The following is a 27111-nucleotide window of genomic DNA, read 5'->3' on the forward strand; positions in this document are numbered from 1 at the left end:
GTACAAAACTACATAGTGCACCGTTCAAACAGATCTCCGTCAATTTCCCGCCCAAGAGGGGGTGGAACTGCACTCCTGATTAAACGCTGCATCCCACATATTCCTGTCACAATACCGCAGCTTTCGGTCGTGGAGGCCTCTGCTATCTCACTCACAACAAGCACTTCCACAACATACATTCTTGTCTCCACTTACATTCCCCCGGGACGTCATGTATCTGCAGTCCTGGCGGACCTACAAATATTACTCAGTCTTGGAAAACACATTATCCTAGGTAGAGACTTAAATGCACGACACCGCGCGTGGAACTGCTACAATTCAAACGACACGGGACGTGTAATTTTCAACTTAGTCCACTCGGCTGGATTACACATAGCAGCTCCGAAAACCCCAACACGGTACACCACTAGGTCCACCGGGATCCTCAATTTCTTCCTGCTCGGAAATACCAGTGTCCCACTGGATATTTCCGTGCTGGACGAATTATCATCGGATCATAACCCGGTTAAGATGATTCTGGACATTAGTGGGTATACCACAACAGACACAAGAGCCTTTAGGACCGACTGGCATATATTTGCCAAAGCTCTCAACAACATACACTATACGCTCCCTACGATACAGACTGGGGATGACATTGATAGTTTTATTCAGGAGCTTACCCAAAAAATCAACACTGCACATGACGAAGCCAAAATTGAAATTCCAAAAAGGAAGCAGACAAGGAGCAGAGATTTGGAAGCACTAATCAAGTAAAGAAATGCAGCACGTAGACGATTCCAACGCACAAGGTGCAGAGAGGATAAACAACAGTTCAATCGCCTATCAAATGCAGTCAAGTCTCTTACACGCGAACAAGCACAACAAAGCTGGACCAGCTACCTTAACTCACTTTCCACAGATGACAACTCACTGTGGAAAGCTGTCTCTAGGTATACTAAATGCTACAATAAAATTCCGCCCCTTAAAGGCCCCACGAGGATTCACTACACTAAAACTGAGAAAGCAGAATTGTTAGCACAGCAACTGGAATCTCAGTTTTGCACGAACAACATACATGATACATCAACAGAACACATTGTTTACACATTTCACAACAGCATCACAACAGATACAAACATAAACAACATCCCTCCGGTCATGCCCTCGGAGGTTGTTGACTATGTCAATAAACTCAAGAAGAAGAAGAGCCCTGGCCTGGATGGCATTACTAACTCTATGCTTAAGAAACTTCCCTTGAAGATCCTTTTCGTACTAGCGAAGCTTTTCACTAAGATTATGCAGATACAATATTTTCCACAAGCATGGAAAACTGCGAAAATCATACCCATCCTAAAGCCAGGAAAGTCATCATCAGACCCCGAGGCTTATCGACCGATCAGTCTACTCTCCTCCATGAGCAAGCTCTATGAATCAACACTCCTTCACAGGATCAATGACCATCTGGAGCAAAACAGCATCCCCATCCCAAGTCAAATCGGATTCCGGAAAGGCTTGGGAACAACTAACCAACTGTACAGGGTGGTGGAGCTCATCTCTGAAGGTCTACATAAGAAGAGAGTCACTGGAGGTCTGTTTATTGACATAGCCAAGGCCTTTGATCGAGTCTGGCTGGAGGCACTTGTTTACAAAATACACAATCTGGGCTTCCCAGATTACATCACAAACATCACCAAATCCTACCTAACAGATAGAAACTTCGTCGTTCACGTCTCTGGAACAAATTCTACTGTACACCCTATAAGGGCGAGGGTCCCTCAGGGGTCCCTTTTAGGGCCCACTTACTTTAATATTTACGTGAACGACATCCCTACAACACAGAACACAACACTGGCTATGTATGCCGATGACACAGCAATCCTCACACAAAGTGCATTTGCTGGTTCAGCTATCCAACATTTACAAAATTACATACGAGCACTGAAGACTTGGCTCCTGCAGTGGAAAATTAAAGTTAACATCGACAAGACCCAAGCTATCCTGTTTACAAGAAAAGAAAAATTTAAAAAGAATCTCACCATGTATGGCAATTCTATCCCCTGGGCCAAGCAAGTCCCTTATCTTGGGGTGACCCTCAGTAAAACTCTGTCATGGAACCCACACATCACAAATATTATCAATAAGTTTCGAGCACGTAAAGCTCAACTCTTCCCCTTAATTGCTCGAAACAGTGTTTTGTCAATAGATAACAAGTTACTCATTTATAAATCCATATTGCGTCCATTACTATGCTATGTATGCCCTGTATGGGCGTACTCATGCAATAGGTATCGAGGTAAACTGCAAATAGCACAAAACTGTATTCTCAGGCAAATTGCTAACGCACCATGGTACGTGCGCAACAATAAAATACATGAAGAACTGGGCGTACGCCCTCTTAAGTCTGTATACTATCAAATAGCCAAGAGATTTCACTGCAGGCAGTTAACAATCCAAAACTCTGCTATTAAGATACCTGAGTACGACCCATACAACTTGGAAAACGAACACAGACCATTGGCCATTCTTAATGAGTGGATTATGTAGCATAGCATAGTAATGCATTTTTGCTTAATGAATTTATATATCTATGTAGCACCTTCTTTCTTACTACTGTTGTAATCACTCATACTGTATTTTGTATTATCATATATTTATGTTTATCTGTAAATATTCATACTTACCAAGGGCTGGTCTCACTTTGTGCACTGCTTTAGTCATAACATCTTGACTTTCAGGTTTTTCACCACTCGATAGCTTTCTGTCCTTCCATTACAGCTACTGAAAAAGATTGCCTGGATTAGTTCAGGAGATAGGATTATAACTTAGAATATAATATACAAAAAAAAAAAAAAAAAAAAAAAAAAAAAAAATCAAAAAATAAATATGATGCAATTAGACAAGTTAATGTCATCTAAGTTATTCGAAACGTCTAAACTATTCTACAAGGGGTAGGGCCTTTGGTCCAGGTACCCTGGTGTACCGAAGCACCGTTCTACTGGGTTGGTGGCACTTGTATCTATGTGAAGCGTTCGTTAAAGCACCACATGATACCGTCCCCTGATTAAAATTTTTTCGAAGCGACAATTATCAAAATTTTCCTTCAAAATTCCTCCCCGCTGACAATAGTCTCAGCTTATTTACCTCCACAGTCTATAGCACGTGGAAGGCTAGCTTTTCCTGTCAGTGATTTTGATAAACTTTTGAATATTTCAAATTACCTAATTATTGCTGGTGATCTAAATTCACGCCATACCACATGGTTTTGTTCTAATAGGAACAGGTATGGTATTAGTCTAAATTCATGGTCCCAGAGTAACCATGTACAGATCATAGCTCCTACCCTCCCGACCTTTTACCCTGTTAGAGGGTCCCCTGCAGTTCTTGATCTGACTGCCTTTTATAATGTATTTTTTCGGCATGAGACAAAAGTGATTCAGGAATTGGACTCTGATCACTACCCCGTTTTGATAACCCTAGATATTCAAAATCGATACTCAACATTAGAGGAGTAAGTCTCAACAAATTGGGACGACTTTAGATTTATTTTGGAAAAAACTTCACTCCCTCCCATCAAAACTTCCAGCAATTCGGACTTTGACAGGCATATTAAAAGTTTGGAGTCTTTACTGAAAGAAGCGAGAGCTGCGGCTTCAAAACCACGCAGACACCCAGGTGCTAGGCTTCCACCTGAGACTAAATTCAAAATTAAGCAGCGGAACTACTTGCGAAGAATTTGGCAAAGGTCACGAGATCCCAATATCCGTGCCCAGTTTTGCAAGATACAGAACGAGATAAGGACCGAAACCCGCTTATTAAAACAAGCGGAGTGGAAAACATACATTGAGTCCCTAACGACTGAAGACAAATCGATTTGGCGCACAGCCGCCCGATTACGCAAACATAAAGCACACATTCCGCCCCTTCATACGGCCGATGGCGCACAGATGGCCTACACTGACTCAGAAAAGGCTAATGTCATAGCTGACAGCCTTGCAACTCAATTCCCACCAAATCACGACTCCTACTGTAACCGCCCGGTTACACAGGGGCGCATACAAGAACGGGTTAAAGATTTTTTAACACAACCTATCACAACTGAACTCAGACCAACGGACCCTACCGAAGTCATGGTTTTCATTGATAAATTGAAACCTGACAAGGCACCTGGCATAGGTTCTATTTCGAATCGCATGATCAAAAACTCCCCCCCTATGTTTATCGTATGGATCACGGTACTCATAAATTTAATGCTCAGGAGAAGCTATTTCCCCGACTGTTGGAAAATTGCAGCAGTCGTCCCCATTCCAAAACCGGGACAAAATTCAAACTTACCCGTCAATTACAGACCCATAAGTCTGTTATCTTCTCTCTCTAAGATCTACGAATTTGTTTTACTTAATCGACTGAATGAATTCTGTCGTTATCAAAATTTACTAATCCCGGAACAATTCGGCTTCCGACCTAAACACTCCACGGTACACCAGTTACTCCGTGTAGTGGAATTCATTCATGAAGGCTTTCGTAAGCGAGAGAAAACTGGTATTGTCTATTTGGGCGTTGCCAAAGCCTTTGACAGGACTTGGCATGACGGGATTATTTACAAGCTCATGCGGCTTGGTTTTTCGGCTCATCTCATTAAAATTATTAACTCGTACTTGACCGGACGCAGTTTCCGCGTGCGAGTTAACCACGAATTCTCCTCTCCCCGCCCAATCTATGCTGGGGTGGCTCAAGGAAGTCTCCTCGCCCCCGCAATCTTTAACCTTTATGTAAATGATATTCCTAAGGCCCCAAATATCGATCTTGCATTATACGCAGACGATACAGCCATCATTTCTCAACACTCCAACACCCTCCAGGTAATCTCACAATTGCAGAGTTACCTTTCGACCTTAGAACTCTGGCTCGGTCTGTATAAAATCAAAATTAATGTCGCAAAATGTGCTGCCACCATGTTCATCCGAAGAAATATCCCAAATTTACCCAACTTAATGCTCTTCGGTGAACCCATTTCCTGGGTCTCTTCTTACAAATATCTAGGTGTTTTACTAGACTCAAAATTAACTTGGCAGCCTCACATCCGCAAAATCATAGCGGGTGCGACAGCTGTCAAAACCGCCCTACGCCCCCTCTTAGCTAGTCATAGCGACCTGTCAACTGATAACAAAATCTTGCTCTACAAATCAATGATTAGGCCGGTTCTTACGTATGCGTGTCCCGTATGGGGCCCATGCGCACTGACTAACAGAAAACATGTCCAAATTTTTCAATCTAAAATGCTTCGGCAAATTCTAAAAGCTCCGTGGTTTGTACGGAACGAAGAGATTCATAATGACCTCAAAATTATGCCCATTAATCGCTATATACAGCGACTTTCGGAAAAATTTTTCAAAAATATTCAACGTGTTGCAAATCCTGTGCTTCATATGCTACCCGTATACGATCCTGCTGTTGCTTCTTCCCGGAAAAGACCCAGATCGGTTCTTAACAGGGAATATTCAGCTGTTCCATTTAAACGGGCTAGATATGAGCACACTGATAGCCACGTGAATAACTACCTCTCGCTCCTTAATCCCCCCCTCCTCTAAAGTTCTTTAATGCACACGGCATTAACTCGAGGAACCTCCTTTAGCGTTTCTTTAATAAGAAACATCACAGTCAAATAGGACTGATTTATAATATTCTTAACTTAACAATTGAATCAACTGTAAAAGATTTTTAAATTATAGCTTCTTTCTTCCTTTAAAAAGGAACTTTCTTAGGCGCTTAACAGCGTCCTTTTTGGCCTTTAAATACCGCATAGAATAGCGGTCAAAAACGGAACTTCCACCTCCCAGCTGATAACTTGCAGAACTACTTTTCCGACCTGTAAGCAGGTTTCCCCCTCCCCCACCCCCTGAATAATGCGCATCGGAAAATCTCCCCTGCGTGCTCTTCACCTCTGACGTATGCAAAACATGATTATCAAGGTTCAAGGAAACTTCACCTTTTAATTTTCTAGTCTAAATTTTATGGCTGCCCCTATCTAAATTATTCTGGCCCTTTTTCGGCGCAAAATTAAGACCTTCTGAGTTTTTTGCCTTTTTTGACTCAGTGTGAAGGCACTTATTCCAAGTCATTCGGCTTATCAAAATTTTACCCTATTTGACAATCCCCTCATTTTGATGATTTAATTTCCTTTGAAGATGTGGAGGTAAAGGCGTAATTGCCTATGAACTCAGTAACTTGCACTTCCTTGATCCTTGATGGCGTAAAGTTGAAAACTTTAAACCCTATGCCCTAAACCAGATTTTGTGACGTTGCACAGACTGTTTGCCTTGGCAACGGAGCTCGGCTTTAATCACTTATGCCCTTTACGCCCCCGTCTGAACGACGCTTCAGAGGCCAAATGATGAGATATTGACGTTTCCTTTCTATTTTCCCAGAGCTCCGTTCTGTTTGTTCTGTTCGTCTTATTCTCTGTCACTGGAAATAAAAGTAAATGTTAGTAATATGCGGTGTAAATTTCATCTTAGTCGTATTGTTCCTCCATGATGCTGTTCTTTTTTATAGCTACGAGAGTAGAAAAGTAAGATTTCTGTTTCCAGAAATATACAGTACTTTAAGAAAGTAAAGCTTAGAACTGCATCGGCATTAAAAAACTTGTATTTTTATTTTAGGTCCCTATGAATTTGATAACAGGGATCGAGTAAGCGAAATTCTGAAATTAAAAGTGGGGGAAATAGCACGTCAACAAATACGGGAATTTAAGGAATACCATCTTGAATCTCACGCCATTTTGCTGCAGAGAACCAACGAAAGCACGCCTTCGGAAAGAATACTTGATTCCGACCATGCAAAGAGATACATTCTCTATTTTGTATTTGACACGTCACGTAGTATTAGAGAGAACGATTTTCACAGAACTGTAGGGTTTGCCAAGGCCATTATAAAGAAGGTAAGTGATAATGAACCATTTGTAAGGTCAAAACCGTGAAAAACAACCTTATATTTAGCCTAGGTATAATGAAACACTCAATCGATTTCGAGGGCAGCTAAAGGTCCCTCCTCATCAGGAGAAAGAAATACATAGAAAGAAGAAAATAGGAATCACAGAAACACGTGTTTCTGTGATTCCTATTTTCTTCTTTCTATGTATTTCTTTCTCCTGATGAGGAGGGACCTTTAGCTGCCCTCGAAATCGATTGAGTGTTTCATTATACCTACGCTAAATATAAGGTTGTTTTTCACGGTTTTGATTGTCACATTAGCGTGTTTCTCTTCTAGTCTCATTTGTAAGGTATTTATTTATTTAAAATAACAGCTTCTTTTATGTTTAGAAACTTTACTGTCACTACTTCCTTTCCGTTTTCCTGCAGGACTGCAAATTTTAGACCGAGCGTATTTAAGTGAGTAGACTGAGATGCTATTTAAATGAGGGTTTGAGACTGCTTTTAGTTCGAAGCGTGCTTCGCTTGACTAAGGCCAGGTTACTAGTTGATATTCTACGTTAACATTCTGCCTCTTGGTACAGGTATAGGATATCAGTAAAGTGGGAAAGACGAAAATGTTGCGAGAGATGGAGACTGCATCAACGAATTTGGCTAGCGAAATGAAATAATATAGGAGGAGATAAATGAAATTTGACTAAGAAGTAGGATTATATGGGTAGGTTACATAGGTATGGGTATTAAAATGATTTTAATTTCTTCCTCTTAAATGGAAGAAAATTTGTTAGTGTTCGGAATTATCCTTACGTACGGATTCGACAAGTAATGCATAGATTTACTTGCATGCTTTATACGCCATTGCTTTTACTTTAATGTACAGTTTAAGATCCTGAATCGATAACGGTCTATTCAAGAACCCCGCTTCATGTCGTTATACAGGGTGTTTATAAAGTCCTGGGACCCATTTTGATGTTTAATAACTCATAAAAGATTGAAGATAGATTAAAATTAATAACATAAATGGTTAGATACACTCGAAAAGTTTCTTGACCCTTGTCAATGAACTTCCACGTGTGCCCCCTTCGTCGCACGGAGAATATCAAGACGATATTCAATTTCACGCCAGGTACCGGCAAGCATGTCGGCATCCACAGAGGCTATTGCGGTTGTAATTATGGCTTTTAGGTCATCAATGTTCGACACTCTCCTCCTGTAAACGTTGTCCTTTACAAATCCCCAAAGGAAAAAGTCCAGCCGCGTTATATCAGATGATCTGGGTGGCTAAGGAAATGGACCTCCTCGCCCAATTCATCTTCCTGTAAAATGGTCATTCAAAGAACTACGAACGATGGTACTGCAATGAGGTGGTGCACCATCTTGTTGCAAAAAGACATTTGGATGAAGCTCTTCTAGTTGTGGAAATACGAAGTTTTCCAACATGTCTAAGTATACGACTCATGAGACCGTCTTTTTTGTAGAAAAGACAGGCCTAATGACTCGGTCGTGCATTAGTCCACACCTGACATTAACCTGTGGGGAATCCTTTTGTGCCTCACGGTATTCATGGGGGTTTTCAGATCCCTCTATGCGCACATAATGGCGATTAACGATGCCAGAAAGATTCCAAAAACAAAAGAGAGAAAAATGCAATTAATAAGCAGACGATAATTAGAAAAGTACCTGAAAAGGAAAATATATAGGTTAATCCATCGATAAATGCCATAAGTTTATTTATATCTTCATTATTTTATGAGTTATTAAACATCAAAATGGGTCCGGGACTTTATAAACACCCTGTAACATGGGGCTTAATGAGGGAATCCCTTCTGAATAGAAGTTACGGATTTGATTTTTATTATAGTAAATAATAGTTTTTAAAGGGGAAAAAAACAAAACAAAACATTAGAAATGTTAAAGGAGAAAAGAACTTTTTCTAATAAATGTAACGAACTATTAGGAAACGAAAGAATAGTGGTTTTAGAAGAATTTCTCGAAAGTTCATGTGCGAAAGTCTGAATACTTATTTCAGACTGATAGTGATGCAGGAAACTCAAAAATGATTTAGACCGGGCGTCTCCAACCGCATGCGCGCTGACAAAAGTTTTTAATTACATTTTGGGTTGGTGACTACAAAACAATTAAAAAGGAGATATCTTTGTTATTCAAGCACATTGGCAGCTAAATATTAAATATTCAGACCGATACCTATTTCAAAAGTGTTAAATAAACCATTAAATAACTTAGTTTTACCTGAAACTAAAAATGAGCTGAACAAAAGTTGATAATAAATAATGACAATCTTGTCTCTTTCTATTCTTTATTAACTTTTTCTTTTTGTATTTCTTTATTTTTTTACCAAGCTTTCAGTTAGCCCATATAGCTTTTCTGTTTGCTACAGTTTGTAACCTTAAATAAGAATTACTAGGAACTATCTCCAAAACGAACTGTAGATGCTCATCAGACAGTCTTGTTTTTCACACTTATTAAATTTTAACAGCAAGGAATAAAACTGCTCACATCATTCCCAAATAAACAAATAGTTCTCTTACAAAAACTGATAAGTGAGGGCATTGACGTTTTCATAAGTACGAAAAATAAGTTAATCAAAACTGTATCTTCAAATCTCGACATATAATAAAAGAAAGAGTCTGTCTGTGTGTGTGTGTGTCTTTTGTTCGCGCTTGCGCGTACGCTAATAGACCCACAGCTACGAAATTTGGTAAATAGGTGCATCTAGACAAGAGCCAGTGCACCTCGAAGCGATTTTTTCGATATTCAAATTCGAATTTCTTTTTATTTTATGTTTTGTGACGAAATCACGTCATTTTGAGACATAATGGGCTACAGGAAAAGCGAGATTTTACTCTACACACTCCATTTTCACATCGTCATGAAACGTAGGCACTTAGCTATTTTACGAACTGAAAATAAATTTCGTGTTTCAATAAATCGATTATATAGGAATTTATTTAACAAAGGTAACTCAAAACCTTTTCAACGGGATTTTTTCTAAAAAAGTTTATTTTTTAAAAATGTGCAGTTTATTTTTCTTTGATTTTTGGACACGTTAAACTTTCATCCTTGCGACTGCTTTTACAAAAAGAATTTTGGAAAAATGATAATATTTTGTATTTTTAAAGAATTTTTTAAATGAAGCTACCGAGTACACTTCTCACATTTTTAAAAATGTGATTTTGGCAACAATTTTCCTTTCTTATTGTTGTTGATAGATTTTTGATGAAATCGCATCATTTTGAATAGTTTCATTCTTTTAGAAATATGAGTTTGGCAACAACTTTTCATCGTATTTCTTATGTCACTGTTTTTAAGAGATTGGCATATTTCATTGTCATTTTTTCATATATATATAATACATTTTTATTGATTTTTTTTTTATAAAAATTTATTCTGCAGAGTAAAATTCTGCGCGGAATTTTTATTTTTTTAAGTTTCTTTCACTTTATTTTTTGCTTATTTCACTGTTTCTAAGATATTGAAAAGTTTTGCATGATTTTTTTTTCTTCAACGGAAAGTTGGTTAATTTTTTTATATGTAATATATTTTTTCAAAATTTGTTTTTTTTTTTTTTTTTTTTTTTTTTTTTTTTTTTTTTTTTTTTTCTGGAAGTTTTCTGTACAGTAAAATTCTGCGCAGTTTTTAATAACGTTTCGTGTTCCCTTCAGGCATATTTACGGTACATTTAAAAGCCAGACGAAGGCTGGCTGCGTAGCTGCTACTGTGAAAATATCTTTAACATGTGATAACTTCCAGAAAATAAGAAATACAGCACATTTGCTTATCAATGGATTCTTTCAACATCAGATTTTTCTTAACCGACATTGGTCCAAATTTCTCACACACCATTTCGTTATGAAGTAACGAGCTAACAGAACCAAAAAAACTAAGTTAAAAAAATAAGTTAATTTTATGGAGATATCTCATATTATAAGAGTACAAGGTGCCTTTATGCTAAGAAATGTAAACGTCTTCATTTTTTTAGAGAATTTCTAGAGGCTATTAGGTTTACGAATCGTAAGCTATGAAACATTTCTGATGCTTTGGCGAGGCTTTTTTAAATTACGCTTAAATTGTACCTTAGGAGGAAGAAAACAATCATTAAACCTTGGTGGTGACGAATTATCATCCATCACATTTTAATTTGAACTCCGCTTGTAAAAACGTTTAAATCTTTTGAAGCGAGAACGAGAAACATTCAGCGAGATCTTCACCGGAAATCGAAATCCAGACTATTAGTCGGACGTGCTTTTCATTTACACTCCGAAGGCATGCGGTGAGAAAGAAGAAAATTCCTTACTAAATTAATAATTCATAAATTGATTTTTTTGTTTATATATATGTATTAACTAAGAAAAAGGTCCATCGCTGAACTGAATATAATTTACAAAGCAAAACAAACAAATATACCTTTTATGATCCTATGAAACTTTAATGTATAGCATGATAATTAATTATAGAAAAACACTGTGTACATTTTTGCGTGTACAAAAATCAAGAAATATATATAATATCCCTTTATGATATATAATATATATATATAATATCCCTTTCAGAAGTATATATAATATTCCTTTCAGAAGTATATATAATATCCCTTTCAGAAGTATATATAATATCCCTTTATGTTGTGCTTAACGATAAACAACAATTCTACACTCATGTCCATAAATTAAGGATAATGCAAAATCAGGTAAAGAAGAGTTAGAAGCAAAACAAATTTAACTTATTTGTAAAGCTTATTTATTAAACAAAAGGTAAAGAGTAAAAAAAGATGCTATATGTTTGATATTATTAAAAAAATTAGCGATTTTTTCTCCTTGGAGCAAAGTACAAAGAAAACCTGTTTACAAAAAACCAATATTACATGGTTGGTATGATTGTTAACACATTGTATGTCTCCCAGACGATGCAATACAGTCCGTACAACACCTAGGCATGCTGAGTATCAAATTATCGATCTGATCTTAGGGGATATTACACCACTCAAAAAGCAATGCTCTCCGAAGTTCCGGTAGACATCTAGGAGGAGGTTGACGGGCTGCAACTCGTCGGCCAAGCATGTCCCACACATGCTCTACTGGATTCAAGTCCGGTGAGAATGCTGGCCAGTCCATACGGGGGATATCCTCCGACTGAAGGCATTCGCTTATGATGTTTGCACGGTGAGGACGGGCGTTGTCATCCATAAACACAAATTGTGCGCCCGTGGCGCCCCGAAACAAACGTACATGTTGTTCCAGAATGACGTCCCGATTTTTTAAATCGGGAAGATGAAATTTAGCTTTTCATGATTCCACTTTGAATATGCAAGTCAGTTTTGGAAACCAGAATAATTCCACCCCAAACGAGCACTCCTGCACCACCGTAACGGTGTCGTTCAATGATGTTTTCTTGGTGGTAACGGGTACCTGGAGCTCTCCATATGAACGTCCGGCGAGAATCAGACTGCAAGCTAAACCTGTACTCGTCGGAAAACATCACACAAGCCCACTGTTGCGGTGTCCACAATGCATGCTCTCTACTCCAGGCTAACCGCAGGCGACAGTGAGTTGCAGTAAGTGGAACGCATCTGACAGGTCTACGAGCATATAGATCAATCTGCTCTAAGCGTCTGTACACGGTCTGCCTTGAAATTGTCGTACCAGTGGCTAAAAAGAGTTGACGAAACAGGTCTGAGACTGTACTCCGCCTGTTTCTTTTGGGAGTAAATGCCAAATACCGGTCCTCATTCGGCGTTGTAACTCTGGGGCGACCTGTGCTGTAACGTCTACTCACATTACTCTCATCTTGGAATCATTGCCAGAGCCTGGAGATGACACTCTGGGCAATTCCAAGTTCGTCTGATACTTACCGTTGTGTACGCCCACATTCCAGACGGCCGATAATTCTACCACGTAAAAAATCATCCAAATGCGTCCTTTGGGTCATAACTATTCGGTTATTGCACTGAAATGCTTATAAAGCGCCTGCGAACAATTTTACTTCTTTGCCTGTATTCCTTATATATCACTCTCTTACACTCTCGTCATTGTGACGTACCATCGGTGTCATCTGGTTACTTCCTGAAATTTGCATATAATTCTTGAAGATATGTGTAGTGATTTTACAGGTGATATATTTATTTTAGAGTTCGATTTCCGCGTGACTCCGAATTATCCTTAATTTATGGACATGAGTATATTTAAAGCCCGCAGACTAAGAACACAAATAAGTATTTCCTTCTAATTTCTATTTTTTTTTTTTTTTTTTTTTTTTTTTTTTTCTTTAAGGTTGGCGTAAGCGAGCATGGGGCAAGAATTGGAGTTTTGACGTTCGGTTCTAATGCGGAAACAGCATTCTTACCTACCAGCTACAAGAGTACGGAAGATGTTCTCCGCGCCCTGGACGAGATCAAGTACACTGGTGAAGTAAAAATGTTTCATGTCTGTTGGAATTACTTTTAAATTTTATTAACAGTCAGGCCTAGTCTTATTTTCGCTTACTTTTGGCTCAAATATTCCCTCGGAAGAGAAGGTTACGCAAATGTAGACCATTCGCAAGTGGGTTCCGTTATCGCCGCTTGTTAGCTGGAGATTAGCAACAGAAGATTCTCATTGTTGGTCTCTTCTGCGCTTAGCTGGATTTTAAGGCGTACTTGAATTTTATAACAGTTATTTTAATTTACATAACCTTTCCTATCAATTCTTGTTCCTCACTTACAACTCTCTACAAGAATGAGTTTTTAGAATCGCGTTGAATGCTAATGAGTTTGGTCTCGCTTGAAGCAAAGAATATAGACTTTCTTTGCTAGAAGCTCTGCCGGTATATTACGTGCCTTTTGATATTCGCGAGTTAGTTTAGATTTAGGGCCAACTAAGTTAGATTTGTTTTAGCTTCGGCTAAGTCTCTTAGCTCATCACAGCTAGCTCTCATTTGCTATTTTGACTTCAAGCCGAGTGGAGGCTTTGCTGTGAGCCCAGGATAGTTAACCCTTCTTGATTTTACGATTTCTGTTGTTTGAAATAAGTCGCTTAACAGCTCACTAGGTTCATCGGTATTTACTTTAGTAGAATAAGAGTGAGGAACTCTAAAAGGCATTATTGAGGAGTACTTTGGACTATCCGCTGGCATGCTGAGTTTCCATCCGAATGGTAAGGAAGTTTCACTGCAGTGGATTGTGAAGTTCAGCCCTGGCAGCCTTTTGATAATTTTTAAGCCTTTTACGATTTTTATTATATTTCAGCGTTTAAATTATTTCTAATTTGATGGTAGCGCGTCTTTCTAAAGCTTTGTTGCATAACTCAAAGTACGTTTCTTCGCAGTGTCTCAATTTCTTAATCTGTTGTATTTATGTCTCTTTGTAGGTAATGGAACAGCGACACTTGTGTCTTCTTTAGAAGACCTAATATTTACCTTCATTCCTGTTACACGAGAGTCTCTTGGTGGGAGAGGACAGAAATCTATCGTTTTCATTCTTACAGACGGTGAGTAACAGACTATAAGAATTAAGCAAAATATTAAGCAATTTAGGTATAGCATTTTAGAAGATTGTCAAAAAACAAAATTAAAATAAATAGTACATGTATTTTTAATTATTATATTAACTACGATTTGTTTTAATACTTACATATTTTGTAATTCTGTTTTTATCTAACTGCTTGCGTTCCTTATAATTTGTCTGATATGCTTGAGTCAACACGTCTTCTCTTTTGGTACGCATATGACGCAGGTGTATTTGCCATTTTTATATGCATATCTAGTTCTCATCCAAGTTTCCCAGTATATAACTTAAAAACTTCTAGTTTATGATCAAAACTATAAAATATGTTTTGACCATAAATAATAAGTTGAAAAGTTTAAAGTTAAGTTGTTTTTTAATTGCAAATTTTTAATAGCAATATTTCAGAGTCATTAAGTTCATATAAGAGCAGGAAACACGAAAAATCCGTCCGAGATTTTAACTCTAGACCTTCTGATGGCTAGCCGTATGAACCTGCTGCAGCATACATATATACTCGGAAATTCATCTTTTACGAAGCAATTGTTAAAATTAAATTCATCGTAAGATGCATATGTAACACTAGAACGCCCGGCGCTGTTCTAGATATTATAAATTGTAATTAAAATGATTTGTGCAAAGGTGTCTGCTAATTTAAACTGAATTACCCAGGGCAGGCGGCAAGGACGCCCCTTTGCTTACTGCCCCACGGGGTTTCCCCCTTCTACTTGCTTAATTTCTTAAAGAAGAGTGCAATGAAGGAAACCACTGGCGTTCTTCTTAAGAGCCACCGCTAGCTCAATCAATAAAGGGGATTTAAATAATTAAATTTTAATTCACATGTCAAAGATCTCTTTGTACACAACATTTCTTGTGTAGATCTTTCCATCATTTTTAAGCTCGCCTTGCAGAGGACCATCCATTATTTTAAATTTTACGTCCATTCTTTCACGAACTCTTTAACAGGCAACATAAAGTTGACCGTGTTCAAATGCAGCCTCAGGTAAAAAAATGCCAACACGCTTAAGCATTTGGCCCTGAGACTTATGGATGGTCATAGCAAAGGCAAGTTTTACAGGAAATTGTTTACATTTCAATTGAAACAGCAACCCTGTGCCGTGGCAACTTCACCCCATTCGCTAGTACAGTTACGCAAACAACCAATAAACTATCGGGGACAAGCAGACAGTTAAGCCGCATATATATATGGGGTGAAGTAACATTATCTCCTCCGAAACGGCTGGCTCCCAGGCTTAGCGAAGCACACCGTTGGATTCCGCAGGTCCGTGGCACGCCATTTTGACCATTCGCGTCTTCTTGGGAGTTTAATTAGTCAGGATATTAATTAAAAATTAATTTTCCCCTTCGTTTTCTTTAAGTTTTCCACTTTATTTCTTGGCTTTTTCCTATTACAGGGATTTGGCTACGTGCCAAATTTTTTTTTCTCGAATATCTACGGAACGGCGCCGAGTTGAAATTCGAGACGTATATCCTCGGATTCCAAAAACTTCTTCGAATCCATCGATACCATTCTCATCTTCGTACGAGTTTAATCGGCTGAGATATTAATTATAAAATGCGGAAACGTTAATTTCCGCGCTCATTTTTCCGAGTGGCAGCAATAAACTATCGGCGACACACACTTTAGCCGCTTATATATATAAAGATATTATACAGTAGCATGATAAAGTTAGTAACATGATAAATAACAGTAAACGTTAACAAATCTCACACCTCCAAAACGAAAAAAAAAATGTAGCTTGCAGACTATTTTCGGCTTATCCTCGATAACTTTTTCTTTTAAATTAAATGAAAAATTAAAAGTGCAACATACGCATGATTGCAGTTTAAGTACGCTGGAATGCGGTAAGTAACAACAGCAGAAGAAGAGTAAAGTTTCTTATCTTAATTGATTCACGTATGGCCCACCTGGGCGTACAAATAGCCAGCACCCGTGGCTTTAACTTAAAAGTAGAAAATGTAAAACTAAAGTACCTCAAAGTTGAATAATCGGCCATATATACCCATTAATCGTGATTAACATTATATACATGAAGGGACTGAATTCAAGCAAAAGTGCGAATACTTTTACAATCCAATTTACAGTTCTTTTACAGAGATGTATAAAGTTAAAATAATTAAAACATTTTCATTAACTTGAAATTCTTTATGAATGTTCAACTGCCTTATCCGGAGAGCCAGGTCATGGTGCTCAGTGGATGGTATGCAGTATTATTTTCTTGGCAATGTTTGGGAACCACTGTCACTGCATCTAAATATACAGATGAGGTCACTTTGCTGGATAGTGGTTTTGCAGTCCAAACGGAAGTCGTTTTGCCTATATTTATATATAACAGGTAGTCGTTTTGCTAAATCAACTAAATCTGTTAAATACGAGTATTTAAGACTTAGCTCGATATTCTACTCAATATAAAAGTCTCCAAGATAAAGTTGAACATTATAAAGATACAGCAAATTATGTGCCTTGCGCATATTTACTTAATTTTGTTTGGAATATCACGGTTAATTATGTGTCTGAAAGATTTATTATATTTTTAAATTTAATAGGAAGAATTTAGAATTTATGCATTTTTCTTCTGCATCTCCTAGCTGCTGGATTGATTTGGAATCTAAATTTGTCGAAAATGTGAGACATTTCAATATTAAAACAATTTGTTTGACACCTATTCTTAGATTTAAGAGTGTTTGGGTTACCCTAACTCCTACAGAAAACTTTGAAGACTCTAGTTATTAGGTACCACTGATTTCCTTGCAGAAGTTATCGTGATGTAAATGATATTTCCCCGGTTCGTACGGATAATAATTCTATAATAATTAATTTGCACTTTAAGGAGTCTCTACGTGCGAATTAGCATAAAGGTACAGATGACAGTCTGCTTGACTAACTTGACTGATTTCATGTTAAAAAATCCCAGCTTAATATTACTCTAGGAGAAGCCCCATTTATATCTAATTTTAATGTGCTAAGCTTAACGTGCTGGTTTGGACCTCTGGAATCATGTCCACAGGTCAGAATTTTAAACATCGATATTCATCAGCAGCTATTTGCTTTCTCCATCATCTAGGCCTTTCAACCACACCTAATCACAGACACGGCACGAACTTATTCAGACAGCATGTAGAGACATTAGGTTAATTAGAAAACCCGGAGAGATGAAAAATGAGCAAACGCCTTCGCCGGGAATCGAACCACGGGCCACTGGAATACCGGCCCAGCGTGCAGAACCACTACACCACGAAGGCACGCTAGGAAAGTGGGAGAAATACCTTATATACTCCCCTTTTTAAAGGGCGAATAGGGATTTAGGGGACCTAGTCGCCAAATCTTGGGTGTGGAGAGTCATCATCCACAACCCTTTTAGTTCGGGCGACACTGTACAGACATTAGGTTAATTAGAAAACCCAGAGAGATGAAAAATGAGCAAACGCCTTCCCCGGGAATCGAACCACGGACCTCTGGAATACCGGCCCAGCGTGCAGAGCCACTACACCACGGAGGCACGCTAGGAAAGTGGGAGGAATACCTTATAAGCAGACAACTTCAGAAGGTGATAAACAAACCTACGGTTCCAGCGATAGAAAAGGTGCAAATTTCAAACCCAGTTTGTTAATTAAAAATAAACTAAATTATCACGTATGATAATAGGTTGTCGTAGCATTTTTTAGGCTTTTTTAAAGTTGGTGATTCTACAGGTCACGGCCTATGTGAGACAATAATGGAAATGTTGAAAATGTGGATTATTCCCCTTGGTGATAGGAGAGGCCAGGGATATGAAAACGGCGCAAATTTGAAAAGGGAAGAAAAATGGTCTTCAAAATAATATCTTAAAAAATATATCCTCCTGCGTTTTATGTTCCTTGTGCCGCTCATGGTTTAAATTTAATGATTAACGATATTACAAAGGTGAATGCAGATACGGTTACCGTAATTTCCGGAAGAAAGGCCGCATCAGCTTAAACGCCGCACTCGACAAAAACTGCGGGAAAAAAATTAAAATTACACAGAAACGCCGCATCGGCGTAAACGCCGCAATAGATTAAATTGCGCGTGACATCGTCGTGGGCCGTATAGATGCAAAAACTCAACCTAAGTCCTGATATATGACATACCAGTTAAGAAAAAAGCATGAAATGAAACCATAACTCAAAAATAAATTAAAGGTAAGAAATGTATAGCTTCTGTGCCGTTTAGAGATATTTTCAAAAATTTTTCCGCTCACTTCTTACTTAAAAACTATCCAACAAGTACTTGTACCCAAACTGATGGGATCTGTATTTGGCAGAATGCCAAGAAAAATCCATTCATGCTGAAGGGGAAATACGTCAGAGTTCGTTATTGCGAGGCAGGTGTCGTGTCCGCTTTTGAAAAAAATTGCAGAAAAGGCAGGGGTGGGGAGAGGATGGGTCCTGGAAGATTCATCGAATCACAGAGGAGAGAGACTATTCAAACTGATGAGAATGTTGATTTGAAAGTGGGAAGAATGTTATTGTTCTGAGATCTCGTTTAGGGTGAATAAGGCATGTAGGTCCGTTCAAGGGAAAGAATGTAAACAAAATAACGTTCGCAAAAAGCAACTGAGTGGTCTTTTGTGTGGGAACAGCACCAGTCTATGCACAATGACAAGGCCATCCAAACTATGTACAATGATCATCATAGGAAATATTTTATTTTCAGTGCACCTAAACGCCGCATGGGTAGAAACGCCGCACCCGCTGAAAATTTAAGTTTTAAACACGTAAACGCCGCGGCGTTTCTTCCGGAAATTACGGCAATTCAGGAATTATATTATTTTCGACAATTCAGGAATTATACAATTTATTTTCTTCTTCTCCTAAGCGATGGGCAGTTCTTTTGAAAAACATTTACTTTTCAACCTTAAAACCCCTGTCAGATTTTTAGATATACAAAGAACCGTTTATTTTCTATAATTGCTAATCTCCTAGATTTTTAGATATACAAAGAACCGTTTATTTTCTATAATTGCTACATCACTTTAAAGATTGCAGAATGCTTTATTTTTCAACATAATCGCCATTTCGGTCGATGCATTTTTGTAGACGCTGTGGCAGTTTTACAATGCCCATGTCATACCAGCTTGCTGCCATGCCCTTCAGGAAGCGTTGAGGAGCTTCAGGAGCATCCAGATGATCCTCCGATCTTTACGCATTTTACGAACTCAACAATCGCGAAACTCAACGAATACGAACTCAACAATCGCCTCAACTTTCGCGATTGTCTCGTCGGCAATTGACGGCCTCCCGCTCCTTTCTTCGTCATGAAATTCAGTACGACCGGCTGTAAACTCTCTACACCACTTGCGAACGTTTTTGACATCCATGCACGACTGTCCATACACTTCTGTCAATAGGCGGTGAATTTCAACCGGTTTAACGCCTTTTGCGTTCAAAAATTGAATAACTGCGCGCACTTCGCACTTGGCGGTAACGTTTATCGGGAGCTCCGTTTCGAATGGCTGCCAAGCCAAGAGTGAGCATCCGAGCATTGGCATGAATTGGCATGAATTTCGGTGAAGATGAGTATTTAGTTCTAGGACTTTTACTCAGCAATTATTGACCCTACGGGGTGCGTCTTAGTGATGAAAAAACTTTCCACTTTAAAAATTAAGTGGAAAAATTTTCAGAAAACTGAGTACCTTCCGGTGGCTCCATCTTTTGGCTAAGTTGAGAAGTTTGTGATGGGAGAAGTTGGTGGCATGAAGCAGTTGTTCTATTTCGGAGTAATTTTAGATAAGCAATTATTGTGGCATATGATGATGATGAGATGATTCAAAATACTTGAGAAATAGTAAAAACATTTGCAGGGTGCAACATTAGTAAAATAGAATAAGTAAAAGTAGGTAAAATAAATATATACAAGTCACTTTTTCGAATTCATGAAAGCCAATCAGAAAGTTAGTTGATCACGTGATCACATTGGCTTGGAATTATACAATTTCTAAAAAAACATTTTGTTACGTAAAAGAACTGGATTAAATAAACTAAATAAACTTGGTTAAATACTGGAATAAAGTTGAGTAAAAATTTTTTTGAAGATAAAAAGTAAAAGTTGGATCACAAAACAAGTTCATAAGCCCGCTGATCAGGCGGAAAGTCCATTCCTGCTTGCTCAGGAAAAATATTTACATATGTACATGATGAAAATGAAGTAGCTAGTTCCAGTTATTGTTATGAAATATGGAACGTGGTCTTTTGAAGGATTGAATCACTTTACTGTCATAATTTCCGAGGTTTCTGATTACTTGATTGTCGTGATGGTCGCATTTGTGATGGAAGTTTTTGGAAATTTTTAGTATTTCATCATTGAGTAAGTTGATTTTGAGGCTTCTCCGAATAACCGAGTTTCTTACATACCAGAGGGAGTTGGATATGATTCTGAGGTGGATACTTTCTTGCTTCTGTAGGATAAGTCTATTGGTTTTAGCAGTGGCTGCCCAGGCCGGTGCCGCGCAGAGGATGATGGGCCGGATAGTTTGAAGATAGACAAGCCTTTTAGTGGGTAAATTTAGTTGAGAATTTCTGCCTAATATTGAATAAAGAGACATGAAGGCGTTTTGCGCTTTTTGCTTGATGTAATTGGTGTGGTATCCAAAATTAAATTTTCTGTCAAGATAGACTCCTAAGTATTTCACTTGGGGTTCTTTATTGATGATGGTATTATTAATATGAATATCGGGGAGGCTATTTTGGTTATTCTTGCGGTTGAAAATGATGACTGACGATTTTTCCGCGTTAATTTTGATCTTCCATTTTTCAAACCAATTAGTAATTTCATCAGTAGAATTTTGAAGTTTTTTAAGAGCCATTTTTGGATTAAGAGATTTGCAGAGTATACCTGTGTCATCTGCGTAACACGCAGTGAGTGCTCGATCAATATTAGGCAGATCATTAGTGAAGATATTGTAAAGGGTAGGAGAGAGAATCGCTCCTTGAAATCCGAGCGAATCGCCTGCGTGCTTATGTCGTAGCGGAGAAGGCACCACTCACAATAGGGTTGCCAACAACCGTATTAAAACTTTCTCTACGTCCCCAAAAAATAGGAGACCTTTTTTTTGGGATTGCCCTCGTATCAGCCAGGAAAAATCTATGACGCTTTTTTGAAATATCCGAAGATGAATACTTTTCAAAAGAAGTGCAACATGAAGCACAAAATTTGTGTGCCAAAATCAGGAATTATAAATTTGTTTTTTCCTTGACACTTTGGCACGATTTGCTTAACAGGATTAATCCTGTCAGCAGAATAGCAAGAAAATGATGCTAGCTTTAAGGGGGCTCATAACCTTAAACCCCTTATGATCTTCGAATGTGTGATTGTTGCAAGAATTGGAATTTTTATTTATTTTAAAAGCCATTACTTCCATCTTTTTACAGCTGACTACATAATATAGCTGCTTTGGGAACTAGTAACCAGAAAGTTTGTGTTGCCACAAATATTATTGTAATTTAATCCGCTTTGGGAAAAAATTTTTCGTCATGTTTCCACCTTGCTGGCATGATATTTTAAAAAGGGCTAATGGTAGATTCTTGAAATTTGATGGAATTCTTTATATGGGCACTATTTTTTAACTGAACCAAAAATCTGATAAATTATTTAATATTAAAAAATTTCATGCAAGAAAATATTACAGATTTTTTAATAAAATACATTTTATAAGCTCAATTCCAAATAAAATAAAAATTTAACATGAAATTCTTAGAATTTTTGGTTCACAGTAATTTCTAAATGTTTTAAATGTTTATATTAAATATGAAATTAACTTATGCAACAGAATGTTTTAAACTGTGCGCGCAAGGTGAAAACATGACGAAAAATTTTGTCACAAAGCGAATTAAATTATAAAAATATTTGTGGCAACACAAACTTTCTGGTTACTATTTCAGAAAGCAGCTATATTATGTAGTCAGCTGTAAAAAGATGGAAGTAATTGCTTTTAAAATAAATGAGTTATTCCAATTCTTGCAACAGTCACATATTCGATGATCTTATGGATTTTAAGGTGTTGTTGTTGTTGTGGGCGCAGCCCCGACCCCCCTAGCCGATTCATATCAGCCATAAGGCCACAAAGGGGAAGGTCCGTCCTACACAAAACGAGGCAGCCACCGAGCCAACCGTGCGCCAAAAAGAAACACAATTCTTAATTTTAAAAATCTTAAAAAAAAAAAAAAACAGGCAATTCTTAATTTTTAAAGCCATAAAATATCAAATGCTCCCGCGAAACCAGGCCCGGGCACCGAGCAACAAAAAAGATAGAAAAATGAAACATAACAAACTAAAAAAGAGGTTCAAATGGTTGCAAGCCTTTTAAAATCTCTTTTAAAAACTCATAACATCCAATTTTAATTCTCTCCTAACTACCAGTGCCCACAATACTTTTATTTTTATTTATCACAGTCATTACATCTTGTGAAAATTTCAATAATTTATCATATTTCATTTGTGTTATATCTAATCCTGTTATTCCATATTTTGCCCTCACCCCTCGGGTAAGAGTACATATCTCAACGGAATGTTCCACATCTCCAATAAGATCACATTTGAGGCATCTATCGTTGCCCTGGAGGTGGAATCTCTTTAAATATTGTGTAAATCTTCCATGACCTGTGATAAGTTGATTCACATCTATATCTGTATAGGTTTTCATTTTTCTATTTTTTAAATAAGACTTTCGTCTTGTTGAATTTTCTCACTTTTGATTCCATTGTTTATAATAGTAGTCTTTCATTTTTATAATCATTTTCCTTCTTGCCGGATTTATAATATTGTAATCTAAACCATCTCCCAGGGCAGCCTCTTTAGCCAGTGTATCCGCCCTCTCATTACCTAGGTGACCAGTATGAGCTTTTATCCAACGTAATTTTATATAATGTCTCTCATTGGCCTTGCGATATAATGACTTTATTTCTTCTATCAAATTACTTTTTGGCTCCGGGCTGGAGAGCGCCGTTAAGACAGAAAGTGCATCCGAATAAATATGTATATAATGTCTCTTTGTTAAATTTTTATCTACCCAGATCAACGATTCTTTTATAGCAGCTACTTCAGCCTGGTATACAGAATTAGTATCATTCATTTTCAATTTTATATAATCTATTTCCAAGCCATGAAAGTAAACAGTATAAGCTGCACGGACGCTCCCCCCCCCTCAAACCCAGAGCAATCTGTATAAATTTCTATTTCACCCATATTTGGTTCTTCACAATAAAAACCAACACCAAACACATTTCTCGGGTTAATATCAATAAAAATGGGATATTTAATATAATCTGTATAAATTTTAAAATCATCATATACATTAAAATCTTTTAGGCCATTGCTCAATAAAAATTTATCATAGTAATATTGATAAAAAATCGAGAGAGGGGGCACACCGGCTATAATGCATAGAACTTCCGTCGAGATAGTCCGAAAAGCCCTTGTAATAGCTAGTAGCCAGCATCTCTGCAAAGAGTCCAATTTCGTTCTAAGTCTTATTAATTCCCCCGCCCGGAGACCCCATGCACCAATACCATACATAATCTTGGGTAAAATAACGTTCATATATATATTTCTTTCAATATTTTACTTTTCCTGATCAAAGTATTTGCTGTGAAGGTATTTATATAATATGTGAGAATTCTTTCAATATTTCTCTGTATTTCTTTAAAATGCGAGATAAAATTCATTTTTCTATCTAGTACTATTCCTAAATATTTAATTTCTTCCTTAAATTTTATATTTCTACCGTTGAATTTTAATCTAGGAGGTCTTATTTGCACACCTCCTCTTGGAAATAAAATCGCATTTGTCTTGTCTGGATTGAATTGTATTCTCTGTCTTTCACTCCAATTGACAAAAAGTTCCTCCACCAAACAAAATCTTTTTTCTATCTTTTCTAATGATTGATCATAAACAATTACAAGAATATCATCAGCAAAGCAAATAATTTCTGTATTAGGTAAATCAACAAGTATATGATTAATCATGAGGCTCCAGAACAGGGTTTTAAGGTGTATGAGTCCCTTTAAAGGGAATAAGTTTAAACTGTTGAAGAAGTCCGACTAAGGAGAAAGAAGTGTCACATCGATTACGAAAATGCTGACGAATCTCCTCAACCTACAGAAAAGAAGTTAGGGCAAATGTGTTTTTTGAAATTTTAAATATTGCCTAGGCATCGTTAAATGATAGATTTCATACAATGAAAAATTAGTGCGATAATTTTAGTTTCCTGAGTAATTTATCAGAAATCAACAAAGCAAATTTGAAAATAAAATGCAGTAAATTAGAAAAATTAAGTATTCTGTGACAAAATAGTAGCTTCGAAACACATTTTTACAGCCGACATGAATGACCCATTCGATATTGTTACGTTATTTTTCTTCTTTCACGTTTGCAAGTACGGGCTCGTGAGGATGTGGAGTAAATATTCACAACAGCACTTGATGAAGTATCAAATCACACGTTATTGGCCAGTATTCTCAGGACAGCTCCAAAACACGTTTTTACAGTCGTTGAAGAACTACTATTCACACGCTGTAACAATCAGCGACATCAGCGACACAGCCTTCAGGCAATCAGGCTATAACGGTGAACACAGCTTCACTGCAAAGCACCAGAGTACAGCTCCTGACTCTGCTCGGTCGTTCTCGGAACTCCACGTACTCTCGAGACTCTCCACGCTACAACTCGCGATACACTCGACGACACACTACAGTACAGCTCCCGACTCCTCGGTTCAGTCGTTTCCGGAGCTCAACACACTCTAAGATGAAACTCGACGATGCACTAACTTGTGATACACTAAGAGACTCTTTCGGTGAACTCGACGACCAACTCGGCACTCACTTGCTGACTGTCAACTCGATGGACTCTCACTAACTCCGCACGGACTGACTGACTCGGCGTACCAACAGGGTTTATATAGCTTTTGGCTTGTGTTCGAGAACATTCTGGACTGAACCAGTAAGAATTCGTTCCAGAAGGTTCTCCATCCGTCTATGGCATATCGTCAATTTGTCGCCAAATGTCACCAAATAGACGATTTCTCGCCAAATGTTGCAACTGTGCCTTCCCTTGCCATTTTCTGGCAACCCTAAAACTGCTTTGCGGGGAAGTTATCTTGCCGCACATGGACATTTCATAACAATATAGTGAACTTAATTGTGCAAACAATTTGTGATTCCCGAACTTGAAGATCATATTAATACTTCTTAATAGGACCATGGTTTCAATATTCCATTTACATTATACAGTACAAAGTCCGTAATCCGGGCTCTTCGGGACTTCAGCGATTCCGGATTAGTGGTTTTTCTGGATTATAGATCATCAATTAAAATCTGAGTTAAGATGGCATGCAGAAATTATACAGTTAAAAATATGAAACCGTAATTTGTGAAATAAAGAGCAATTATGATCTAAAGTGTATCAAATTTTACAAAAAAAGGCTTAATATTTATTTGTTACTTTATTAAACATTTCTTTCAATGCGTGCATGCGTAAAGCATTCTTTACGCGCATGCCTAAAGTTCGTGGCTTCGAGTTCCGGATTATAGATCATTCCGGATAATGGACGTCCGGATTACGGACTTTGTACTGTATGTACTAAGAGGGCTATGCACTATGGCCATAGTAAGGGGCTAGCCTATCGTAATGTATGACTTTAGTCCTGACGTATATCAGAAGGGCTGATCTAAATAGAGATAAGAAGTTTGATGTTCCAGGAGGACGAAAGAATAAGATTATCATTCTTCAAGGTTTTAATTTCAGTCTTGACTAACCTAATTAACTGATTTTCCACTTAAAAAATCTCGGTGTCCCAAAGACAGAATTCAAAAGTTTTACCCAAAATGGATGATTAACCACAGCCTCATAACTGAAAGCAAAATCCAGCAACTTATTTTCAAAAACATATGAAATGAGGAACTTTCAAGTTGTCTAGAACTGTGTAATGATCATCCCAGGTATGGGTGTTTTCGAGGTTTTTCAAATGTGTAACATGGATACCAGCCATTTTCCCTTAGAAAGTATTTTGATTTGATAAGCCGTAAAAATATTCTAATAAACCAAACCAATTCCAACCCACCAGCGGCCGAGCGGTGAAGTCGCTGAAAAGTAGTCAGTCAGTCCGAGGGTCGAATTCCGCATGAACGGGCTGGCTGCATGGACGTTTTTGTGGTTTTCCCCAAGTGTAACGTCTATACGAGCCAGTTTCCTTACCAAAAAATTCTATTATGAAGGCGTCCCCCACTTTAGGCAGATAGCCATCGAGGTTTTGGCATTATCTCATAAATCAAACCAAACCATACCGACTGGGGAAACCGTCTACTGTAATATCCCGGTGAACCAGGAGTTGACTGCCGTCGTTTTGGATGTACACTCTATTCTTCCGAGAACTTGTAATTGAATTTTCTTACAGGTCGGGCCAGTATGCGAGGCAGCATTGTGGGAGCTAAAGTGTTGAAAGAGAAAGGGGTGGAGATCTATACTATCGGAATTGCAAGTTCTGTACCACAAAAGTCTCTCATCGAAATCGCATCCGAGTCAAAGTATGAACGTGCTTTTATTCTTCAGAACTACGCTGTATTCGACTGGCTAAGTCAAGAAATCACGGATTTGACAGCAGGTGAGTTTCTCTTCCTTTATCTCACATAAAAATCTGATTGCATTTGATTGCAAATTCCCCGAAATGA

General features: G+C 37.8%; 1 protein-coding gene across 2 annotated transcripts in view; it reads left to right on the top strand.

Moving 5' to 3' along the window:
* Window positions 1-27111, top strand: part of LOC118195856 (complement component receptor 1-like protein) — a 127845-nt gene that overhangs the window by 62695 nt on the left and 38039 nt on the right. The window contains exons 10-13 of one of the 2 annotated variants that reach the window (XR_015040566.1): window positions 6642-6919; window positions 13199-13336; window positions 14273-14392; window positions 26838-26975. Coding sequence is in view for 1 of the 2 variants with exons in the window: in XM_085814447.1 (XP_085670573.1) it covers window positions 6642-6919; window positions 13199-13331; window positions 14273-14392; window positions 26838-27044 (738 nt within the window). In the remaining variant the exon portion in view is untranslated. Of the gene's footprint in view, window positions 1-6641; window positions 6920-13198; window positions 13337-14272; window positions 14393-26837; window positions 27045-27111 lie in introns of those variants that run through there. The other variant, XM_085814447.1, reaches the window with a different exon arrangement.

Source organism: Stegodyphus dumicola, chromosome 4 (assembly GCF_044657685.1).
Source record: "Stegodyphus dumicola isolate Sdum_Otavi_A_Nest chromosome 4, ASM4465768v1".
NCBI classification, from domain to species: Eukaryota; Metazoa; Arthropoda; class Arachnida; order Araneae; family Eresidae; genus Stegodyphus; species Stegodyphus dumicola.